Source organism: Entelurus aequoreus, linkage group LG07, assembly GCF_033978785.1.
Source record: "Entelurus aequoreus isolate RoL-2023_Sb linkage group LG07, RoL_Eaeq_v1.1, whole genome shotgun sequence".
In the NCBI taxonomy this organism is placed as follows: domain Eukaryota; kingdom Metazoa; phylum Chordata; class Actinopteri; order Syngnathiformes; family Syngnathidae; genus Entelurus; species Entelurus aequoreus.
In genome coordinates this window covers 18,583,775-18,603,774 of record NC_084737.1, presented here as the reverse complement: position 1 = coordinate 18,603,774, position 20,000 = coordinate 18,583,775, and the positions used below count along the sequence as shown (strand labels likewise).

Sequence of the window (20,000 nt, the reverse complement as noted above, 5' to 3'; positions counted from 1 at the left end):
GAAAAAATACGTTTTTAGGCTACCTCCATGCAGCTAAAAGAGCTTTTCTAAAAAAAAAAATTAAAAAAAAGTTTAATTATAATTATTATACCAAATAACACATTGCAAGAATCGGTTTGAATGGAGAATCGAATCCTCACCCCAGGAATCGAACTCGGATCTAATCGTCGGGTGCCCAAAGATTCACATGCGCCCCTAATAAGTAATATTCAACTTTAATAATTTGATGCTAGTTTATATTGTTTTATTGTTCAATGATTATTACCTATGTCTAGCGTGAGCGCTATTGTGTGCTCAGCTGTTGTGTAGCTGCTAGCTCCTGGTAGCCTATAGCCTAGCATGTGACTGACCCGAGTCGAAGAGAGGGAATTGTGTGTTCGTCGGAGGTCATTTAGACGTTAACCGGCTTTGCACAAGTGGTCCGATACGTGGTCTTTTTGCTGATATCAGCAATATTTTGCTGATATGGACGAGCGTTTTGTTGATGCGTGTCCTTCAAAGTCCTTCAAATCACTCTCGCTCTGCTCTTCAGGCACAATAACGCCGCCTGTTGGCTGCTTCTCATTGGCTACTTGCTGGACCTTGCTGACGGGGCCGTTGCTAGGCGACTGGACGCCTGCTCCGCGCTGGGTAAGTGGAACGATACGGTCGATACCGCCTGCCACACATCAGCTCGGAGCGTCTGCTCGGCGCTTTGTCGGACTTTGCACTCTGGCCAAAAGGCAGAGTTGTTTCGTTATTCCATCCATCCATTTTATACCGTTTGTCCCTTCCGGGCTGGTGATGAAAGGCATGGTTTGGAAGGCAGCATACACTCGGGCTCATGTTGAAACAAAAATACATTTATTGATCACCTCCTCGATTTTTGACCGGGTCCTGTTTTTTATATATATATATATATATATATTCAACATATTTTATATTTAATATTCACTTATTCATCCAGATTTAACTTCTGTTCATTTTTTAGTCACAGATATCGACTAATCATCATTAAACTATCTGACCAAGCTTCAGTATGTACAATATGTACAGTATATACACTATGTACAGTATATGTGATGTGTACAGTATACAGTATGTACAGTATATACAATATGTACAGTATATGTGATGTGTACAGTATATACAATATGCACAGTATATACAATATGTACAATAGGTACAGTATATATGTGTACAGTCTTTACAATGTGTACAACATAGACAATATGTGCAGTATATTTAATATGTGTACAGTATATATAATGTGTACAGTATATACAATATATGTACATTACATATAATAGGTATGCAGTATATATGTGTACAGTATATACAATATTTATACAGTATATACAATGTGTACAGTATATATAATATATACAGTAAATACAATATGTATACAGTATATACAATATTTGTATAGTGTACACAATATGTGAAGTATATATAATATGTACAGTACATACAATATGTACAGTATATACAATATGTGCATTACATATATGACATGTGTACTGTATGTACGGTATATACAATATGTGCAGTATATATGTATGTATGTATGTGTGTATGTATATATATATATATATATACACATTTATATATATATATATATATATATATATATATATATATATATATATATATATATATATATATATATATATATATATATATATATATATATATATATAATGTGTATATATATGTATGTATGTATGTGTATATATATATATATATATCTATATATGTATATGTATGTATGTATATATGTATATATACAAACCCCGTTTCCATATGAGTTGGGAAATTGTGTTAGATGTAAATATAAACGGAATACAATGATTTGCAAATCATTTTCAACCCATATTCAGTTGAATATGCTACAAAGACAACATATTTGATGTTCAAACTGTTAAACTTTTTTTTTTTGTGCAAATAATCATTAACTTTAGAATTTGATGCCAGCAACACGTGACAAAGAAGTTGGGAAAGGTGGCAATAAATACTGATAAAGTTGAGGAATGCTCATCAAACACTTATTTGGAACATCCCACAGGTGAACAGGCAAATTGGGAACAGGTGGGTGCCATGATTGGGTATAAAAGTAGATTCCATGAAATGCTCAGTCATTCACAAACAAGGATGGGGCGAGGGTCACCACTTTGTCAACAAATGCGTGAGCAAATTGTTGAACAGTTTAAGAAAAACCTTTCTCAACCAGCTATTGCAAGGAATTTAGGGATTTCACCATCTACGGTCCGTAATATCATCAAAGGGTTCAGAGGATCTGGAGAAATCACTGCGCGTAAGCAGGTAAGCCCGTGACCTTCGATCACTCAGGCTGTAATGCATCAACAAGCGACATCAGTGTGTAAAGGATATCACCACATGGGCTCAGGAACACTTCAGAAACCCACTGTCAGTAACTACAGTTGGTCGCTACATCTGTAAGTGCAAGTTAAAACTCTCCTATGCAAGGCGAAAACCGTTTATCAACAACACCCAGAAACGCCGTCGGCTTCGCTGGGCCTGAGCTCATCTAAGATGGACTGATACAAAGTGGAAAAGTGTTCTGTGGTCTGACGAGTCCACATATTAAATTGTTTTTGGAAACTGTGGACGTCGTGTCCTCCGGACCAAAGAGGAAAAGAACCATCCGGATTGTCATAGGCGCAAAGTTGAAAAGCCAGTATCTGTGATGGTATGGGGGTGTATTAGTGCCCAAGACATGGGTAACTTACACATCTGTGAAGGCGCCATTAATGCTGAAAGGTACATACAGGTTTTGGAGCAACAAATGTTGCCATCCAAGCAACGTCACCATGGACGCCCCTGCTTATTTCAGCAAGACAATGCCAAGCCACGTGTTACATCAACGTGGCTTCATAATAAAAGAGTGCGGGTACTAGACTGGCCTGCCTGTAGTCCAGACCTGTCTCCCATTGAAAATGTGTGGCGCATTATGAAGCCTAAAATACCACAACGGAGACCCCCGGACTGTTGAACAACTTAAGCTGTACATCAAGCAAGAATGGGAAAGAATTCCACCTGAGAAGCTTCAAAAATGTGTCTCCTCAGTTCCCAAACCTTTACTGAGTGTTGTTAAAAGGAAAGGCCATGTAACACAGTGGTGAACATGCCTTTCCCAACTACTTTGGCACGTGTTGCAGCCATGAAATTCTAAGTTAATTATTATTTGCAAAAAAAAAAAAAAGTTTATGAGTTTGAACATCAAATATGTTGTCTTCGTAGTGCATTCAATTGAATATGGGTTGAAAAGGATTTGCAAATCATTGTATTCTGTTTATATTTACATCTAACACAATTTCCCAACTCATATGGAAACGGGATTTGTATATATATACATATATATATATATATATTTATATGTATATATATATATATTTTATGTGTATATGTGTACAGTATCTATAATATGTACAGTATATACCATATCTGTACAGTATATACAATATGTGCAGTATAAACAGTAATTACAGTATGTACAATATGTATAGTAAATACAATATGTGCAATGTATAATATATGTGTACAGTATATACAGTATGTACAGAGTATACAATACGTGCACTATATACAATATGTATGCAGTATATATAATGTGTGCAGTATATACAGTGTGTACAGTATATATGATATGTGTACAGTATATACAGGAATAGAAGATGTAAAAAATTACGGAAAACTTAGTAAATCAAGAAATAAATGCATATACTTGTACATACAAATAGATATAAAATATATGCAATACCACTTCTACTGTTTGGTTGCCAAAAAAACAGGTTGGACTGTAAGTACCCTGACATGTTTACTACCATTTGATGTTTTTTACATTTTCAGCGCCTTCTCACCGGGCGCAAACACCCGTTTTTCTCCAAAGGTAGGATCTGTGACACGTGGAAAATACATGTTTCACACTTTAACATATAGCGACCACTTCTACTGTTTGGTTGCCAAAAAACAGGTTGGACTGTAATTACCCTGAAATGTTCACTACCATTTTATGTGTTTTTACATTTTCAGCGCCTTCTCACCAGGCAAACGCCAGTTTTTCTCCAAAGGTAGCACCTGTGACACGTGGAAAATACATGTTAGCAACAATTTCTACTGTTTGGTTGCCAAAAAACTGGTTGGACTGCAGTTAACCTCATATGATTACTACCATTTTATGTTTTTTACATTTTCAGCGCTTTGTCACAAGGCGCAAACACCCGTTTTTCTCCAAAGGTAGTATCTGTGACATGTGGAAAATACATGTTTCACATTTTAACATATGGCGAATAGTTCTACTGTTTGGTTGCCAAAAACCAGGTTGGACTGCAGTTACCCTCACTTGTTTACTACCATTTTAAGTTTTTTTTACATTTTCAGCGCTTTATCACCAGGCGCAAACGCCCGTTATTCTCTAAAAGTTAGTATCTGTGACATGTGGAAAATACATGCTTCCCATTTTAACATATAGCGACTAGTTCTACTGTTTGGTTGCCAAAAACCAGGTTGGACTGCAGTTACCCTCACTTGTTTACTACCATTTTACGTTTTTTACATTTTCAGCGCTTTGTCACAAGGCGCAAATGCCCGTTTTTCTCCAAAGTTAGTATCTGTGACATGTGGAAAATACATGTTTCACATTTTAACATATAGCGACCAATTCTACTGTTTGGTTGCCAAAAACCAGGTTGGACTGCAGTTACCCTCACTTTTTTACTACCATTTTACGTTTTTTTACATTTTCAGCGCTTTATCACCAGGCGCAAACGCCCGTTTTTCTCCAAATGTAGTATCTGTGACACGTGGAAAATACATGTTTCACATTTTAACATATAGCGACCAATTCTACTGTTTGGTTGCCAAAAACCAGGTTGGACTGCAGTTACCCTCACATGTTTACTACCATTTTACGTTTTTTTACATTTTCAGCGCTTTATCACCAGGCGCAAACGCCCGTTTTTCTCTAAAAGTTAGTATCTGTGACATGTGGAAAATACATGTTTCACATTTTAACATATAGCGACCAATTCTACTGTTTGGTTGCCAAAAACCAGGTTGGACTGCAGTTACCCTCACTTGTTTACTACCATTTTACGTTTTTTTACATTTTCAGCGCTTTATCACCAGGCGCAAACGCCCGTTTTTCTCTAAAAGTTAGTATCTGTGACATGTGGAAAATACATGCTTCCCATTTTAACATATAGCGACTAGTTCTACTGTTTGGTTGCCGAAAACCAGGTTGGACTGCAGTTACCCTCAGATGTTTACTACCATTTTACGTTTTTTACATTTTCAGCGCTTTATCACCAGGCGCAAACGCCCGTTTTTCTCCAAATGTAGTATCTGTGACATGTGGAAAATACATGTTTCACATTTTAACATATAGCGACCAATTCTACTGTTTGGTTGCCAAAAACCAGGTTGGACTGCAGTTACCCTCACATGTTTACTACCATTTTACGTTTTTTTTTACATTTTCAGCGCTTTATCACCAGGCGCAAACGCCCGTTTTTCTCCAAAGGTAGTATCTGTGACACGTGGAAAATACATGTTTCACATTTTAACATATAGCGACCAATTCTACTGTTTGGTTGCCAAAAAAACTGGTTGGACTGCAGTTACCCTCACATGTTTACTACCATTTTACGTTTTTTTTTACATTTTCAGCGCTTTATCACCAGGCGCAAACGCCCGTTTTTCTCCAAAGGTAGTATCTGTGACACGTGGAAAATACATGTTTCACATTTTAACATATAGCGACCAATTCTACTGTTTGGTTGCCAAAAACCAGGTTGGACTGCAGTTACCCTCACTTGTTTACTACCATTTTACGTTTTTTTACGTTTTTTTTACATTTTCAACGCTTTATCACCAGGCGCAAAGGCCCGTTTTTCTCCAAATGTAGTATCTGTGACATGTGGAAAATACATGTTTCACATTTTAACATATAGCGACCAATTCTACTGTTTGGTTGCCAAAAACCAGGTTGGACTGCAGTTACCCTCAGATGTTTACTACCATTTTACGTTTTTTACATTTTCAGCACTTTATCACCAGGCGCAAACGCCCGTTTTTCTCTAAAAGTTAGTATCTGTGACATGTGGAAAATACATGTTTCACATTTTAACATATAGCGACCAATTCTACTGTTTGGTTGCCAAAAATAGGTTGGACTGCAGTTACCCTCACATGTTTACTACCATTTTACGTTTTTTTACATTTTCAGTGCTTTATCACCAGGCGCAAACGCCCGTTTTTCTCTAAAAGTTAGTATCTGTGACATGTGGAAAATACATGTTTCACATTTTAACATATAGCGACCAATTCTACTGTTTGGTTGCCAAAAATAGGTTGGACTGCAGTTACCCTCACATGTTTACTACCATTTAACGTTCTTTTTACATTTTCAGTGCTTTATCACCAGGCGCAAACACCCGTTTTTCTCCAAAGGTAGTATCTGTGACACGTGGAAAATACATGTTTCACATTTTAACATATAGCGACCAATTCTACTGTTTGGTTGCCAAAAACCAGGTTGGACTGCAGTTACCCTCACTTGTTTACTACCATTTTACGTTTTTTTACGTTTTTTTTTACATTTTCAGCGCTTTATCACCAGGCGCAAACGCCCGTTTTTCTCCAAATGTAGTATCTGTGACACGTGGAAAACACATGTTTCACATTTTAACATATAGCGACCAATTCTACTGTTTGGTTGCCAAAAACCAGGTTGGACTGCAGTTACCCTCACATGTTTACTACCATTTTACGTTTTTTACATTTTCAGCGCTTTATCACCAGGCGCAAACGCCCGTTTTTCTCTAAAAGTTAGTATCTGTGACATGTGGACAATACATGCTTCCCATTTTAACATATAGCGACTAGTTCTACTGTTTGGTTGCCAAAAACCAGGTTGGACTGCAGTTACCCTCACTTGTTTACTACCATTTTACGTTTTTTTTACATTTTCAGCGCTTTATCACCAGGCGCAAACGCCCGTTTTTCTCCAAAGGTAGTATCTGTGACACGTGGAAAATACATGTTTCACATTTTAACATATAGCGACCAATTCTACTGTTTGGTTGCCAAAAAAACTGGTTGGACTGCAGTTACCCTCACATGTTTACTACCATTTTACGTTTTTTTTTTACATTTTCAGCGCTTTATCACCAGGCGCAAACACCCGTTTTTCTCCAAGGGTAGTATCTGTGACACGTGGAAAATACATGTTTCACATTTTAACATATAGCGACCAATTCTACTGTTTGGTTGCCAAAAACCAGGTTGGACTGCAGTTACCCTCACTTGTTTACTACCTTTTTACGTTTTTTTACATTTTCAGCGCTTTATCACCAGGCGCAAACGCCCGTTTTTCTCTAAAAGTTAGTATCTGTGACATGTGGAAAATACATGCTTCCCATTTTAACATATAGCGACTAGTTCTACTGTTTGGTTGCCAAAAACCAGGTTGGACTGCAGTTACCCTCAGATGTTTACTACAATTTTACGTTTTTTACATTTTCAGCGCTTTATCACCAGGCGCAAACGCCCGTTTTTCTCTAAAAGTTAGTATCTGTGACATGTGGAAAATACATGTTTCACATTTTAACATATAGCGACCAATTCTACTGTTTGGTTGCCAAAAATAGGTTGGACTGCAGTTACCCTCACATGTTTACTACCATTTTACGTTTTTTTACATTTTCAGTGCTTTATCACCAGGCGCAAACGCCCGTTTTTCTCCAAAGGTAGTATCTGTGACATGTGGAAAATACATGTTTCACATTTTAACATATAGCGACCAATTCTACTGTTTGGTTGCCAAAAAAACTGGTTGGACTGCAGTTACCCTCACATGTTTACTACCATTTTACGTTTTTTTTTACATTTTCAGCGCTTTATCACCAGGCGCAAACGCCCGTTTTTCTCCAAAGGTAGTATCTGTGACACGTGGAAAATACATGTTTCACATTTTAACATATAGCGACCAATTCTACTGTTTGGTTGCCAAAAACCAGGTTGGACTGCAGTTACCCTCACATGTTTACTACCATTTTACGGTTTTTTTTACATTTTCAGCGCTTTATCACCAGGCGCAAACGCCCGTTTTTCTCCAAAGGTAGTATCTGTGACACGTGGAAAATACATGTTTCACATTTTAACATATAACGACCAATTCTACTGTTTGGTTGCCAAAAACCAGGTTGGACTGCAGTTACCCTCACTTGTTTACTACCATTTTACGTTTTTTTACATTTTCAGCGCTTTATCACCAGGCGCAAACGCCCGTTTTTCTCTAAAAGTTAGTATCTGTGACATGTGGAAAATACATGCTTCCCATTTTAACATATAGCGACTAGTTCTACTGTTTGGTTGCCAAAAACCAGGTTGGACTGCAGTTACCCTCAGATGTTTACTACCATTTTACGTTTTTTACATTTTCAGCGCTTTATCACCAGGCGCAAACGCCCGTTTTTCTCCAAATGTAGTATCTGTGACACGTGGAAAATACATGTTTCACATTTTAACATATAGTGACCAATTCTACTGTTTGGTTGCCAAAAACCAGGTTGGACTGCAGTTACCCTCACTTGTTTACTACCATTTTACGTTTTTTTATGTTTTTTTTTACATTTTCAGCGCTTTATCACCAGGCGCAAACGCCCGTTTTTCTCCAAATGTAGTATCTGTGACATGTGGAAAATACATGTTTCACATTTTAACATATAGCGACCAATTCTACTGTTTGGTTGCCAAAAACCAGGTTGGACTGCAGTTACCCTCACATGTTTACTACCATTTTACGTTTTTTTTTTACATTTTCAGCGCTTTATCACCAGGCGCAAACACCCGTTTTTCTCCAAAGGTAGTATCTGTGACACGTGGAAAATACATGTTTCACATTTTAACATATAGCGACCAATTCTACTGTTTGGTTGCCAAAAACCAGGTTGGACTGCAGTTACCCTCACTTGTTTACTACCATTTTACGTTTTTTTACATTTTCAGCGCTTTATCACCAGGCGCAAACGCCCGTTTTTCTCTAAAAGTTAGTATCTGTGACATGTGGAAAATACATGCTTCCCATTTTAACATATAGCGACTAGTTCTACTGTTTGGTTGCCAAAAACCAGGTTGGACTGCAGTTACCCTCAGATGTTTACTACCATTTTACGTTTTTTACATTTTCAGCGCTTTATCACCAGGCGCAAACGCCCGTTTTTCTCTAAAAGTTAGTATCTGTGACATGTGGAAAATACATGTTTCACATTTTAACATATAGCGACCAATTCTACTGTTTGGTTGCCAAAAACCAGGTTGGACTGCAGTTACCCTCACATGTTTACTACAATTTTACGTTTTTTTTTACATTTTCAGCGCTTTATCACCAGGCGCAAACGCCCGTTTTTCTCCAAAGGTAGTATCTGTGACATGTGGAAAATACATGTTTCACATTTTAACATATAGCGACCAATTCTACTGTTTGGTTGCCAAAAAAACTGGTTGGACTGCAGTTACCCTCACATGTTTACTACCATTTTACGTTTTTTTTTACATTTTCAGCGCTTTATCACCAGGCGCAAACGCCCGTTTTTCTCTAAAAGTTAGTATCTGTGACATGTGGAAAATACATGTTTCGCATTTTAACATATAGCGACCAATTCTACTGTTTGGTTGCCAAAAATAGGTTGGACTGCAGTTACCCTCACATGTTTACTACCATTTTACGTTTTTTACATTTTCAGCGCTTTATCACCAGGCGCAAACGCCCGTTTTTCTCCAAAGGTAGTATCTGTGACACGTGGAAAATACATGTTTCACATTTTAACATCTAGCGACCAATTCTACTGTTTGGTTGCCAAAAATAGGTTGGACTGCAGTTACCCTCACTTGTTTACTACCATTTTACGTTTTTTTACATTTTCAGCGCTTTATCACCAGGCGCAAACGCCCGTTTTTCTCCAAATGTAGTATCTGTGACATGTGGAAAATACATGTTTCACATTTTAACATATAGCGACTAGTTCTACTGTTTGGTTGCCAAAAACCAGGTTGGACTGCAGTTACCCTCACATGTTTACTACCATTTTACGTTTTTTACATTTTCAGCGCTTTATCACCAGGCGCAAACGCCCGTTTTTCTCTAAAAGTTAGTATCTGTGACATGTGGAAAATACATGTTTCACATTTTAACATATAGCGACCAATTCTACTGTTTGGTTGCCAAAAACCAGGTTGGACTGCAGTTACCCTCACATGTTTACTACCATTTTACGTTTTTTACATTTTCAGCGCTTTATCACCAGGCACAAACGCCCGTTTTTCTCTAAAAGTTAGTATCTGTGACACGTGGAAAATACATGTTTCACATTTTAACATATAGCGACCAATTCTACTGTTTGGTTGCCAAAAACCAGGTTGGACTGCAGTTACCCTCACATGTTTACTACCATTTTACGTTTTTTTTTACATTTTCAGCGCTTTATCACCAGGCGCAAACGCCCGTTTTTCTCCAAAGGTAGTATCTGTGACACGTGGAAAATACATGTTTCACATTTTAACATATAGCGACCAATTCTACTGTTTGGTTGCCAAAAACCAGGTTGGACTGCAGTTACCCTCACATGTTTACTACCATTTTACGTTTTTTTTTACATTTTCAGCGCTTTATCACCAGGCGCAAACGCCCGTTTTTCTCCAAAGGTAGTATCTGTGACACGTGGAAAATACATGTTTCACATTTTAACATATAGCGACCAATTCTACTGTTTGGTTGCCAAAAACCAGGTTGGACTGCAGTTACCCTCACATGTTTACTACCATTTTACGTTTTTTACATTTTCAGCGCTTTATCACCAGGCGCAAACGCCCGTTTTTCTCCAAAGGTAGTATCTGTGACACGTGGAAAATACATGTTTCACATTTTAACATATAGCGACCAATTCAACTGTTTGGTTGCCAAAAACCAGGTTGGACTGCAGTTACCCTCACATGTTTACTACCATTTTACGTTTTTTTTTACATTTTCAGCGTTTTGTCACAAGGCGCAAACGCCCGTTTTTCTCCAAAGCCCAAAATAGCTCAGAGGCATTGTCCCTCCCTGGTTGTTGTGCGGGACCCTGCAGGCGCGGTGTTGTGGCCCGGCGTATTTTGTCAAAAAGAACTCTGCGGTCAAGCAGGCTAATTCCGCAGGATCATCTCTCGATTGTCCGCGTGATCCCGTCGCTTTGCTCTCCGCATACCTGGAATTACTGAAATTCCGGACCCCGGGCTTGGGAAAGCCACCTGGTGGATTCCGGCCACGCAGGCTGGCTCCTGGTGGGGTCCTGAGGGAGAATGTTGTTTGTTGAGCGCACGCTGACGCTGAAATTCTCTCTGGCAGCGTAGAACATTCCGTCCGATTCTCACCGGCTGATTGTTTCCGTCCTCCAGGTGCCAAGCTGGACGACTTTGCTGATTTCACCACCTTCGGGATCGCCACGTCTCTGCTCCTGAGGACCCCCGCCCTGGGGGACAACGTCCTGTGCCTGTGCTACGTCCTCTCCGTCTTCGTCCGCCTCTGCTTCTTCTCCAGTGGTGAGTCTCCCTCGCGTAGAAGGTATACATACACGTTGAGTTAAGTTTCAGTTTCAATTCCTTAAGTTGAAGTTAGGTTTCAGTTTCAATGAATGCAGGTGAAAAAAGTTGGTACGCACTCATATTTTATCAAATAGATGATTCAACTTCAGTTTTAGTCACCCTTCGTCATTGTAGACAGCCTTCAAACTGGACTGTAGACAGGTACTTTGCAAACATTATATATACAGTATATATATAAAAATGTGTGTGTGCGTATGTATATGTACACACCAACTATTTTAATAATATATGTTTAAAGGCCTACTGAAAGCCACTACTACCGACCACGCAGTCTGATAGTTTATATATCAATGATGAAATCTTAACATTGCAACACATGCCAATACGGCCGGGTTAACTTATAAAGTGCAATTTTAGATTTCCCGTGAAACTTCCGGTTGAAAACGTCTATGTATGATGACGTATGCGCGTGACGTCAATGGTTGAAACGGAAGTATTCGGACACCATTGTATCCAATACAAAAAGCTCTGTTTTCATCGCAAAATTCCACAGTATTCTGGACATCTGTGTTGGTGAATCTTTTGCAATTTGTTTAATGAACAATGGAGACTGCAAAGAAGAAAGCTGTAGGTGGGATCGGTGTATTAGCGGCTGGCTGCAGCAACACAACCAGGAGGACTTTGACTTGGATAGCAGACGCGCTATCCGACGCTAGCCGCCGACCGCATCGATGATCGGGTGAAGTCCTTCGTCGCTCCGTCGATCGCTGGAACGCAGGTGAGCACGGGTGTTGATGAGCAGATGAGGGCTGGCTGGCGTGGTGGATAGCTAATGTTTTTAGCATAGCTCTGTGAGGTCCCGTAGCTAAGTCAGCTTCAATGGCGTCGTTAGCAACAGCATTGTTAAGCTTCGCCAGGCTGGAAAGCATTAACCGAGTAGTTACAGGTCCATGGTTTAATAGTATTGTTGATTTTCTGTCTATCCTTCCAGTCAGGGGTTTATTTCTTTTGTTTCTATCTGCAGTTAAGCCCGATGCTATCACATTAGCTCCGTAGCTAAAGTGCTTCGCCGATGTATTGTCATGGAGATAAAAGTCACTGTGAATGTCCATTTCGCGTTCTCGACTCTCATTTTCAAGAGGATATAGTATCCGAGGTGGTTTAAAATAGAAATCCGTGATCCACAATAGAAAAAGGAGAAAGTGTGGAATCCAATGAGCCAGCTTGTACCTAAGTTACGGTCAGAGCGAAAAAAGATACGTCCTGCACTGCACTCTAGTCCTTCACTCTCACGTTCCTCATCCACAAATCTTTCATCCTGGCTCAAATTAATGGGGTAATCGTCGCTTTCTCGGTCCGAATCGCTCTCGCTGCTGGTGTAAACAATGGGGAAATGTGAGGAGCCTTTCAACCTGCGACGTCACGCTACTTCCGGTACAGGCAAGGCTTTTTTTATCAGCGACCAAAAGTTGCGAACTTTATCGTCGATGTTCTCTACTAAATCCTTTCAGCAAAAATATGGCAATATTGCGAAATGATCAAGTATGACACGTAGAATGGATCTGCTATCCCCGTTTAAATAAAAAAAATCATTTCAGTAGGTCTTTAAGTTACATATACATATTTACAGTACATATATATACAAAACCCAAAACCAGTGAAATTAACACGTTGTGTAAATGGTAATAAAAACAAAATACAATGATTTGCAAATCCTTTTCAACTTATATTCAATGGAATAGACTGCAACGACAAGATACTTAACGTTCGAACTGGAAAACTTTTTGCAAAAATTAGCTCATTTGGAATTTGATGCCTGCAACATGTTTCAAAAAAGCTGGCACAAGTGGCAAAAAAAGACTGACAAAGTTGAGGAATGCTCATCAAACACTTATTTGGAATCCCACAGGTGAACAGGCTAATTGGGAACAGGTGGGTGCCATCATTGGGTATGAAAGCAGCTTCCATGAAATGCTCATTCACTCACAAACAAGGATGGGGCGAGGGTCACCACTTTGTCAACAAATGCGTGAGCAAATTGTCCAACAGTTTAAGAACAACATTTCTCAACCAGCTATTGCAAGGAATTTAGGGATTTCACCATCTACGGTCCGTAATATCATCAAAAGGTTCAGAGAATCTGGAGAAATCACTGCACGTAAGCGATGATATTACAGACCATCGATCCCTCAGGCGGTACTGCATCAAAAAGCGACATCAGTGTGTAAAGGAGATCACCACATGGGCTCAGGAACACTTCAGAAAACCACTGTCAGTAACTACAGTTGGTCGCTACATCTGTAAGTGCAAGTTAAAACTTTACTATACAAAGCCAAAGCCATTTATCAACAACACCCAGAAACGCCGTTTTTGGAAACTGTGGACGTCATGTCTTCCGGAACAAAGAGGACTGTTATAGGTGCAAAGTTTAAAAGCCAGCATCTGTGATGCAGTCTACTCAATTGAATATAAGTTGAAAAGGATTTGCAAATCATTGTATTCTGTTTTTATTTACCATTTAGACAACTTGACAACTTCACTGGTTTTGGGTTTTGTATTTCTATATAAACCAAACAGAAGTTATGTATCAAATAAAATACATATTATCCCAGTCAAGAGTATCATACATGGCACATACACAGACGTACTTAAGTCTGTGCAAATTGTGAAGTCAAAACAAGAATAGGATGACCTCTTCCCAAAGTGTGGTTACACGTGTACAAACCTGAAAGAAGTCTGGGAGTTGTCCTGCGGGCACAGAGAGTTTGGCAACGTGCAGCTTTAAATAGAGACGACACAAGCCATGGCAGCAAGGTGTCTCCTCCATGTGCCCTCCAAGCAGAAAAAACATCTTCTCCACACGGACAAAGTCAGAGACGGCTAGAAAATGGAACGGCACGTATACTTCCGGTTCGAAGCACAAAATCTCTAGCTGGAAACTAGTGTGCTCATCGCTATCTGGCAACTTAGCCCGCTAACTTCTATCCGGCAACCAGTGTGCTAATCGCTCTCTGGCAATTAGTGCGCTAATTGTTAGCTGTCAACTATATTAATCGCTAGCTGGCAACTAGCGCGCTAACCACTCTCTGGCAAATAGCGCAATATTAGCTAGATGGGAACCAGTGCGCCAATTGCTATCTGACAACTCGTGCGCTATTTGTCAGCTGGCAACTAGTATGCTAATCTCTAGCTGGAAACTAGTGTGCTCATCGCTACTGGCAACTTAGCCCGCTAACTTCTGTCTGGCAATTAGTGCGCTAATTGTTAGCTGGCAACTATGTTAATCGCTAGCTGGCAACTAGCACGCTAACCACTCTCTGGCAAATAGCGCAATTTTAGCTAGATGGGAACCAGTGCGCCAATTGCTATCTGACAACTCTTGCGCTATTTGTCAGCTGGCAACTAGTATGCTCATCTCTAGCTGGAAACTAGTGTGCTCATCGCTATCTGGCAATTTAGCCCACTAACTTCTATCTGGCAACCAGTGTGCTAATCACTTTCTGGCAATTAGTGCGCTAATTGTTAGCTGGCAATTATGTTAATCGCTATCTGGCAACTTAGCCCGCTAACTTCTGTCTGGCAATTAGTGCGCTAATTGTTAGCTGGCAACTATGTTAATCGCTAGCTGGCAACTAGCGCGCTAACCACTCTCTGGCAAATAGCGCAATATTAGCTAGATGGGAACCAGTGCGCCAATTGCTATCTGACAACTCTTGCGCTATTTGTCAGCTGGCAACTAGTATGCTCATCTCTAGCTGGAAACTAGTGTGCTCATCGCTATCTGGCAATTTAGCCCACTAACTTCTATCTGGCAACCAGTGTGCTAATCACTTTCTGGCAATTAGTGCGCTAATTGTTAGCTGGCAACTATGTTAATCGCTATCTGGCAACTTAGCCCACTAACTTCTCTCTGGCAATTAGTGCGCTAATTGTTAGCTGTCAATTAGTGCCCTAATTGTCAGCTGGCAACTATGTTAATCGCTAACTGGCAACTAGCGCGCTAACCACTCTCTGGTAAATAGCGCAATATTAGCTAGATGGGAACCAGTGCGCCAATTGCTATCCGACAACTTGTGCGCTATTTATCAGCTGGCAACTAGTATGCTAATCTCTAGCTGGAAACTAGTGTGTTAATCGCTACATGGCAATTTAGCCCGCTAACTTTTATCTGGCAACCAGTGTGCTAATCGCTCTCTGGCAATTAGTGCGCTAATTGTTAGCTGGCAACTATGTTAATCGCTAACTGGCAACTAGCGCGCTAACCACTTTTGAGTAAATAGCGCAATATTAGCTAGATGGGAACCAGTGGCAATTAGTATGCTAATCTATAGCTGGAAACTAGTGTGCTCATCGCTACTGGCAACTTAGCCCGCTAACTTTTCTCTGGCAACCAGTGTGCTAATTGCTCTCTGGCAATTAGTGCGCTAATTATTAGCTGGCAGTTAGTGTGCTAATTGTCAGCTGGCAACTATGTTAATCGCTAGCTGGCAACTAGCGCGCTAACCACTCTCTGGTAAATAGCGCAATATTATAATTGCTATCAGACAACTCGTGCGCTATTTGTCAGCTGGCAACTAGTATGCTAATCTCTAGCTGGAAACTAGTGTGCTCATCGCTATCTGGCAACTTAGCCTGCTAACTTCTATCTGGCAACTAGTGCGCTAACCACTCTCTGGTAAATAGCGCAATATTAGCTAGATGGGAACCAGTGCGCCAAATTGCTATCTGACAACTCGTGTGCTAACTAGGGATGTCCGATAATGGCGTTTTGCCGATATCCAATATTCCGATATTGTCCAACTCTTAATTACCGATACCGATATCAACCGATACCGATATATACAGTCGTGGAATTAACACATTATTATGCCTAATTTGGACAACCAGATATGGTGAAGATAAGGTCCTTTTTTTTAAAATAATAAAATAAAATAAGATAAATAAATTAAAAATATTTTCCTGAATAAAAAAGAAATTAAAACAATATAAAAACAGTTACATAGAAACGAGTAATTAATGAAAATGAGTAAAATTAACTGTTAAAGGTTAGTACTATTAGTGGACCAGCAGCACACACAATCATGTGTGCTTACGGACTGTATTCCTTGCAGACTGTATTGATATATATTGATGTATAATGTAGGAACCAGAATATTAATAACAGAAAGAAACAACCCTTTTGTGTGAATGAGTGTAAATGGGTTAGGGAGGTTTTTTGGGTTGGTGCACTAATTGTAAGTGTATCTTGTGATTTTTATGTTGATTTAATAAAAAAATAAAAATAAAAAAACCGATACCGTAATTTAAAAAAACGATACCGATAATTTCCGATATTACATTTTAAAGCATTTATCGGACATCTCTAATTATTATGCCTAATTTGGACAACCAGGTATGGTGAAGATAAGGTCCTTTTTAAAAAAAATAATACAATAAAATAAAAACATTTTCTTGAATAAAAAAGAAAGTAAAACAATATAACAACAGTTACATAGAAACTAGTAATTAATGAAAATTAGTAAAATTAACTGTTAAAGGTTAGTACTATTAGTGGACCAGCAGCACGCACAATCATGTGTGCTTACGGACTGTATCCCTTGCAGACTGTATTGATATATATTGATATATAATGTAGGAACCAGAATATTAATAACAGAAAGAAACAACCCTTTTGTGTGAATGAGTGTGAATGGGGGAGGGAGGTTTTTTGGGTTGGTGCACTAATTGTAAGTGTATCATGTGATTTTTATGTTTATTTAATTTATAAAAAAAAAAACGATACCGATAATTTCCGATATTACATTATAAAGCATTTATCGGCTGATAATATCAGCCTGCCGATATTATCGGACATCTCTAATTATTATGCCTAATTTGGACAACAAGGTATGGTGAAGATAAGGTCCTTTTTTAAAAAAATAATAAAATAAGATAAATAAATAAAACATTTTCTTGAATAAAAAAGAAAGTAAAACAATATAAAAACAGTTACATAGAAACTAGTAATGAATGACAATGAGTCAAATTAACTGTTAAAAGTTAGTACTATTAGTGGACCAGCAGCACGCACAATCATGTGTGCTTACGGACTGTATTCCTTGCAGACTGTATTGATATATATTGTATATAATGTAGGAACCAGAATATTAATAATAGAAAGAAACAACCTTTTTGTGTGAATGAGTGTAAATGGGGGAGGGAGGTTTTTTGGGTTGGTGCACTAATTGTAAGTGTATCTTGTGTTTTTTATGTTGATTTAATTTAAAAAAACAAAAAACGATACCGATAATAAAAAAAAACGATACAGATAATTTCCGATATTGCATTTTAAAGCATTTATCGGCCGATAATATCGGACATCTCTACTGCTAACCTCTGGTAAAATAGTGCAATATTAGATGGGGACCAGAATTGCTATCTGACAACTCGTGCGCTATTTGTCAGCGGGCAACTAGTGTGCTAACCTCTAGCTGGAAACTAGTGTGCTCATTTCTAGTCGTATGTTTCGTTATTTGACCCATACTAACTGTTAGCATGCTACCTTTTTATGCTATTTTCGCAAGTATACACCTCAGAGTTATATATTTGGATATTTAACGTATGCTAATTGTTAGCATCTTAACATGCTAACAATATCACGGCGCTAGTGTGCTAACTGTTAGCATTCCACTGAAACTGCTATTTGTAGTTACAGGATTGCCAGTGAGATGAAAACAATAATGTCTCCATCTTGGTTCCTTTAGGGATCCCCTTCATGTACCGTGGTCTGCCGTGCATCTACTCCTCGGCCATCCTCGCCAGCATCTCGCTGCTGCAGGGCGGGAACTCAACCATGCTGCGGGTCATCGCCGTGGCCCTGATCCTTTTTATGATCAGCCAGAACTTCTACCCGCACGACCGAGTGCTGGAGTCTCAGGCCTGGAAGAAAGTTGTCTACGCTGGAGGTAAAAAAAAAACATCTTCTCAGTCTCAAAATGTGAACTATTTCAACATATAGTGGTTTATCGCTGCTAATTGGTCACAGATTTGTAAAAAAAACAAAAACAAAATTAATTAATTAATTTTCGAAAAGTATTATTATTATTATTAATAAATGCAATATTTTCATAATTAAAGTACTTTATTTTTCGGAGTATAAGTCGCTCCGGAGTATAAGTCGCACCGGCCGAGAATGCATAATAAAGAAGGAAAAAAACATATAAGTCACATTTTTGGGGGAAATGTATTTGATAAAACCCAACACCCAGAATAGACATTTGAAAGGCAATTTAAAATAAATAAAGAATAGTGAACAACAGGCTGAATAAGTGGACGTTATATGACGCATAAATAACCAACTGAGAACGTGCCTGGTATGTTAACGTAACATATTATGGTAAGAGTCATTCAAATAACTATAACATATAGAACATGCTATACTTTTACCAAACAATCTGTCACTCCCAATCGCTAAATCCCATGAAATCTTAGACGTCCAGTCTCTTACGTGAATGAGCTAAATAATATTATTTGATATTTTACGTTAATGTGTTGATAAGTTCACACATAAGTCGCTCCTGAGTGTAAGTCGCACCCCCGGCCAAACTATGAAAAAAAACTGCGACTTATAGTCCGAAAAATACTGTATACAAAAGGTCGGTTTATGACCTTCAAATCCAGTTTTTAACAATATTCGAACCATTTAAACATAGAAATCTCCTCCATATAGTAATAGCCGGGAGGATCCTCCAGGCGTCATTGCTATGGCAGTCACCCGGCCACTACAACAAATCCACTACTTGGAAGTACAAAACCCAAAACCAGTGAAGTTGACACGTTGTGTAATTCGTAAATAAAAACAGAATACAATGATTTGAAAATCATTTTCAACTTATATTCACTTGAATAGACTGCAAAGACAAGATATTTAATGTTCGAACTGAGAAACAAATTTTTTTTTGCAAATAATCATTAACTTAGAATTTAATGGCAGCAACACATTGCAAAAAAGTTCTCACAGGGGCATGTTCACCACTGTGTTACATGGCCTTTCCTTTTAACAATACTCAGTAAACATTTGGGAACTGAGGAGACCAATTTGTTAAGCTTTTCAGGTGAAATTCTTTCCCATTCTTGCTTGATGTACAGCTTAAGTTGTTCAACAGTCCGGGGGTCTCCGTTATATTTACATCTAACACACTTTCCCAACTCATATGGAAACGGGGTTTGTACTTTGTTTTCGATGCTTTTACGGCTCGTTGGTATTCAGACAGGGAGTCCCGCAGGATTTGGAGGGAGACATGAAGCCTATCTTTCACCCACTCTCGCTCCTCGCTCCTCGCTCCTCGCTCTTCGCGCCTGCAAGCGCGTCTGAGAGCGCGCGTAGAGTTATTTAGCCATCCATGGTGTTAGAAGAGCTTTGCTACGTTTTGGATCTGAGG

The 20,000-nt window shown here is 38.9% G+C and overlaps 1 protein-coding gene across 8 annotated transcripts in view; it reads left to right on the top strand.

Moving 5' to 3' along the window:
- tmem269 (transmembrane protein 269) overlaps nt 1-20,000 on the top strand; it is a 46,511-nt gene that overhangs the window by 18,578 nt on the left and 7,933 nt on the right. For 6 of the 8 annotated variants that reach the window (XR_009826730.1, XR_009826731.1, XR_009826733.1 and 3 more), the window contains 5 exons: nt 533-630; nt 3,850-3,889; nt 4,033-4,070; nt 11,434-11,577; nt 18,324-18,524. Coding sequence is in view for 2 of the 8 variants with exons in the window: in XM_062052771.1 (XP_061908755.1) it covers nt 533-630; nt 3,850-3,889; nt 4,033-4,070; nt 11,434-11,577; nt 18,324-18,524 (521 nt within the window). In the remaining 6 variants the exon portion in view is untranslated. The remainder of the gene's footprint in view (nt 1-532; nt 631-3,849; nt 3,890-4,032; nt 4,071-11,433; nt 11,578-18,323; nt 18,525-20,000) is intronic. The other 2 variants (XR_009826734.1, XM_062052772.1) reach the window with 1 other exon arrangement.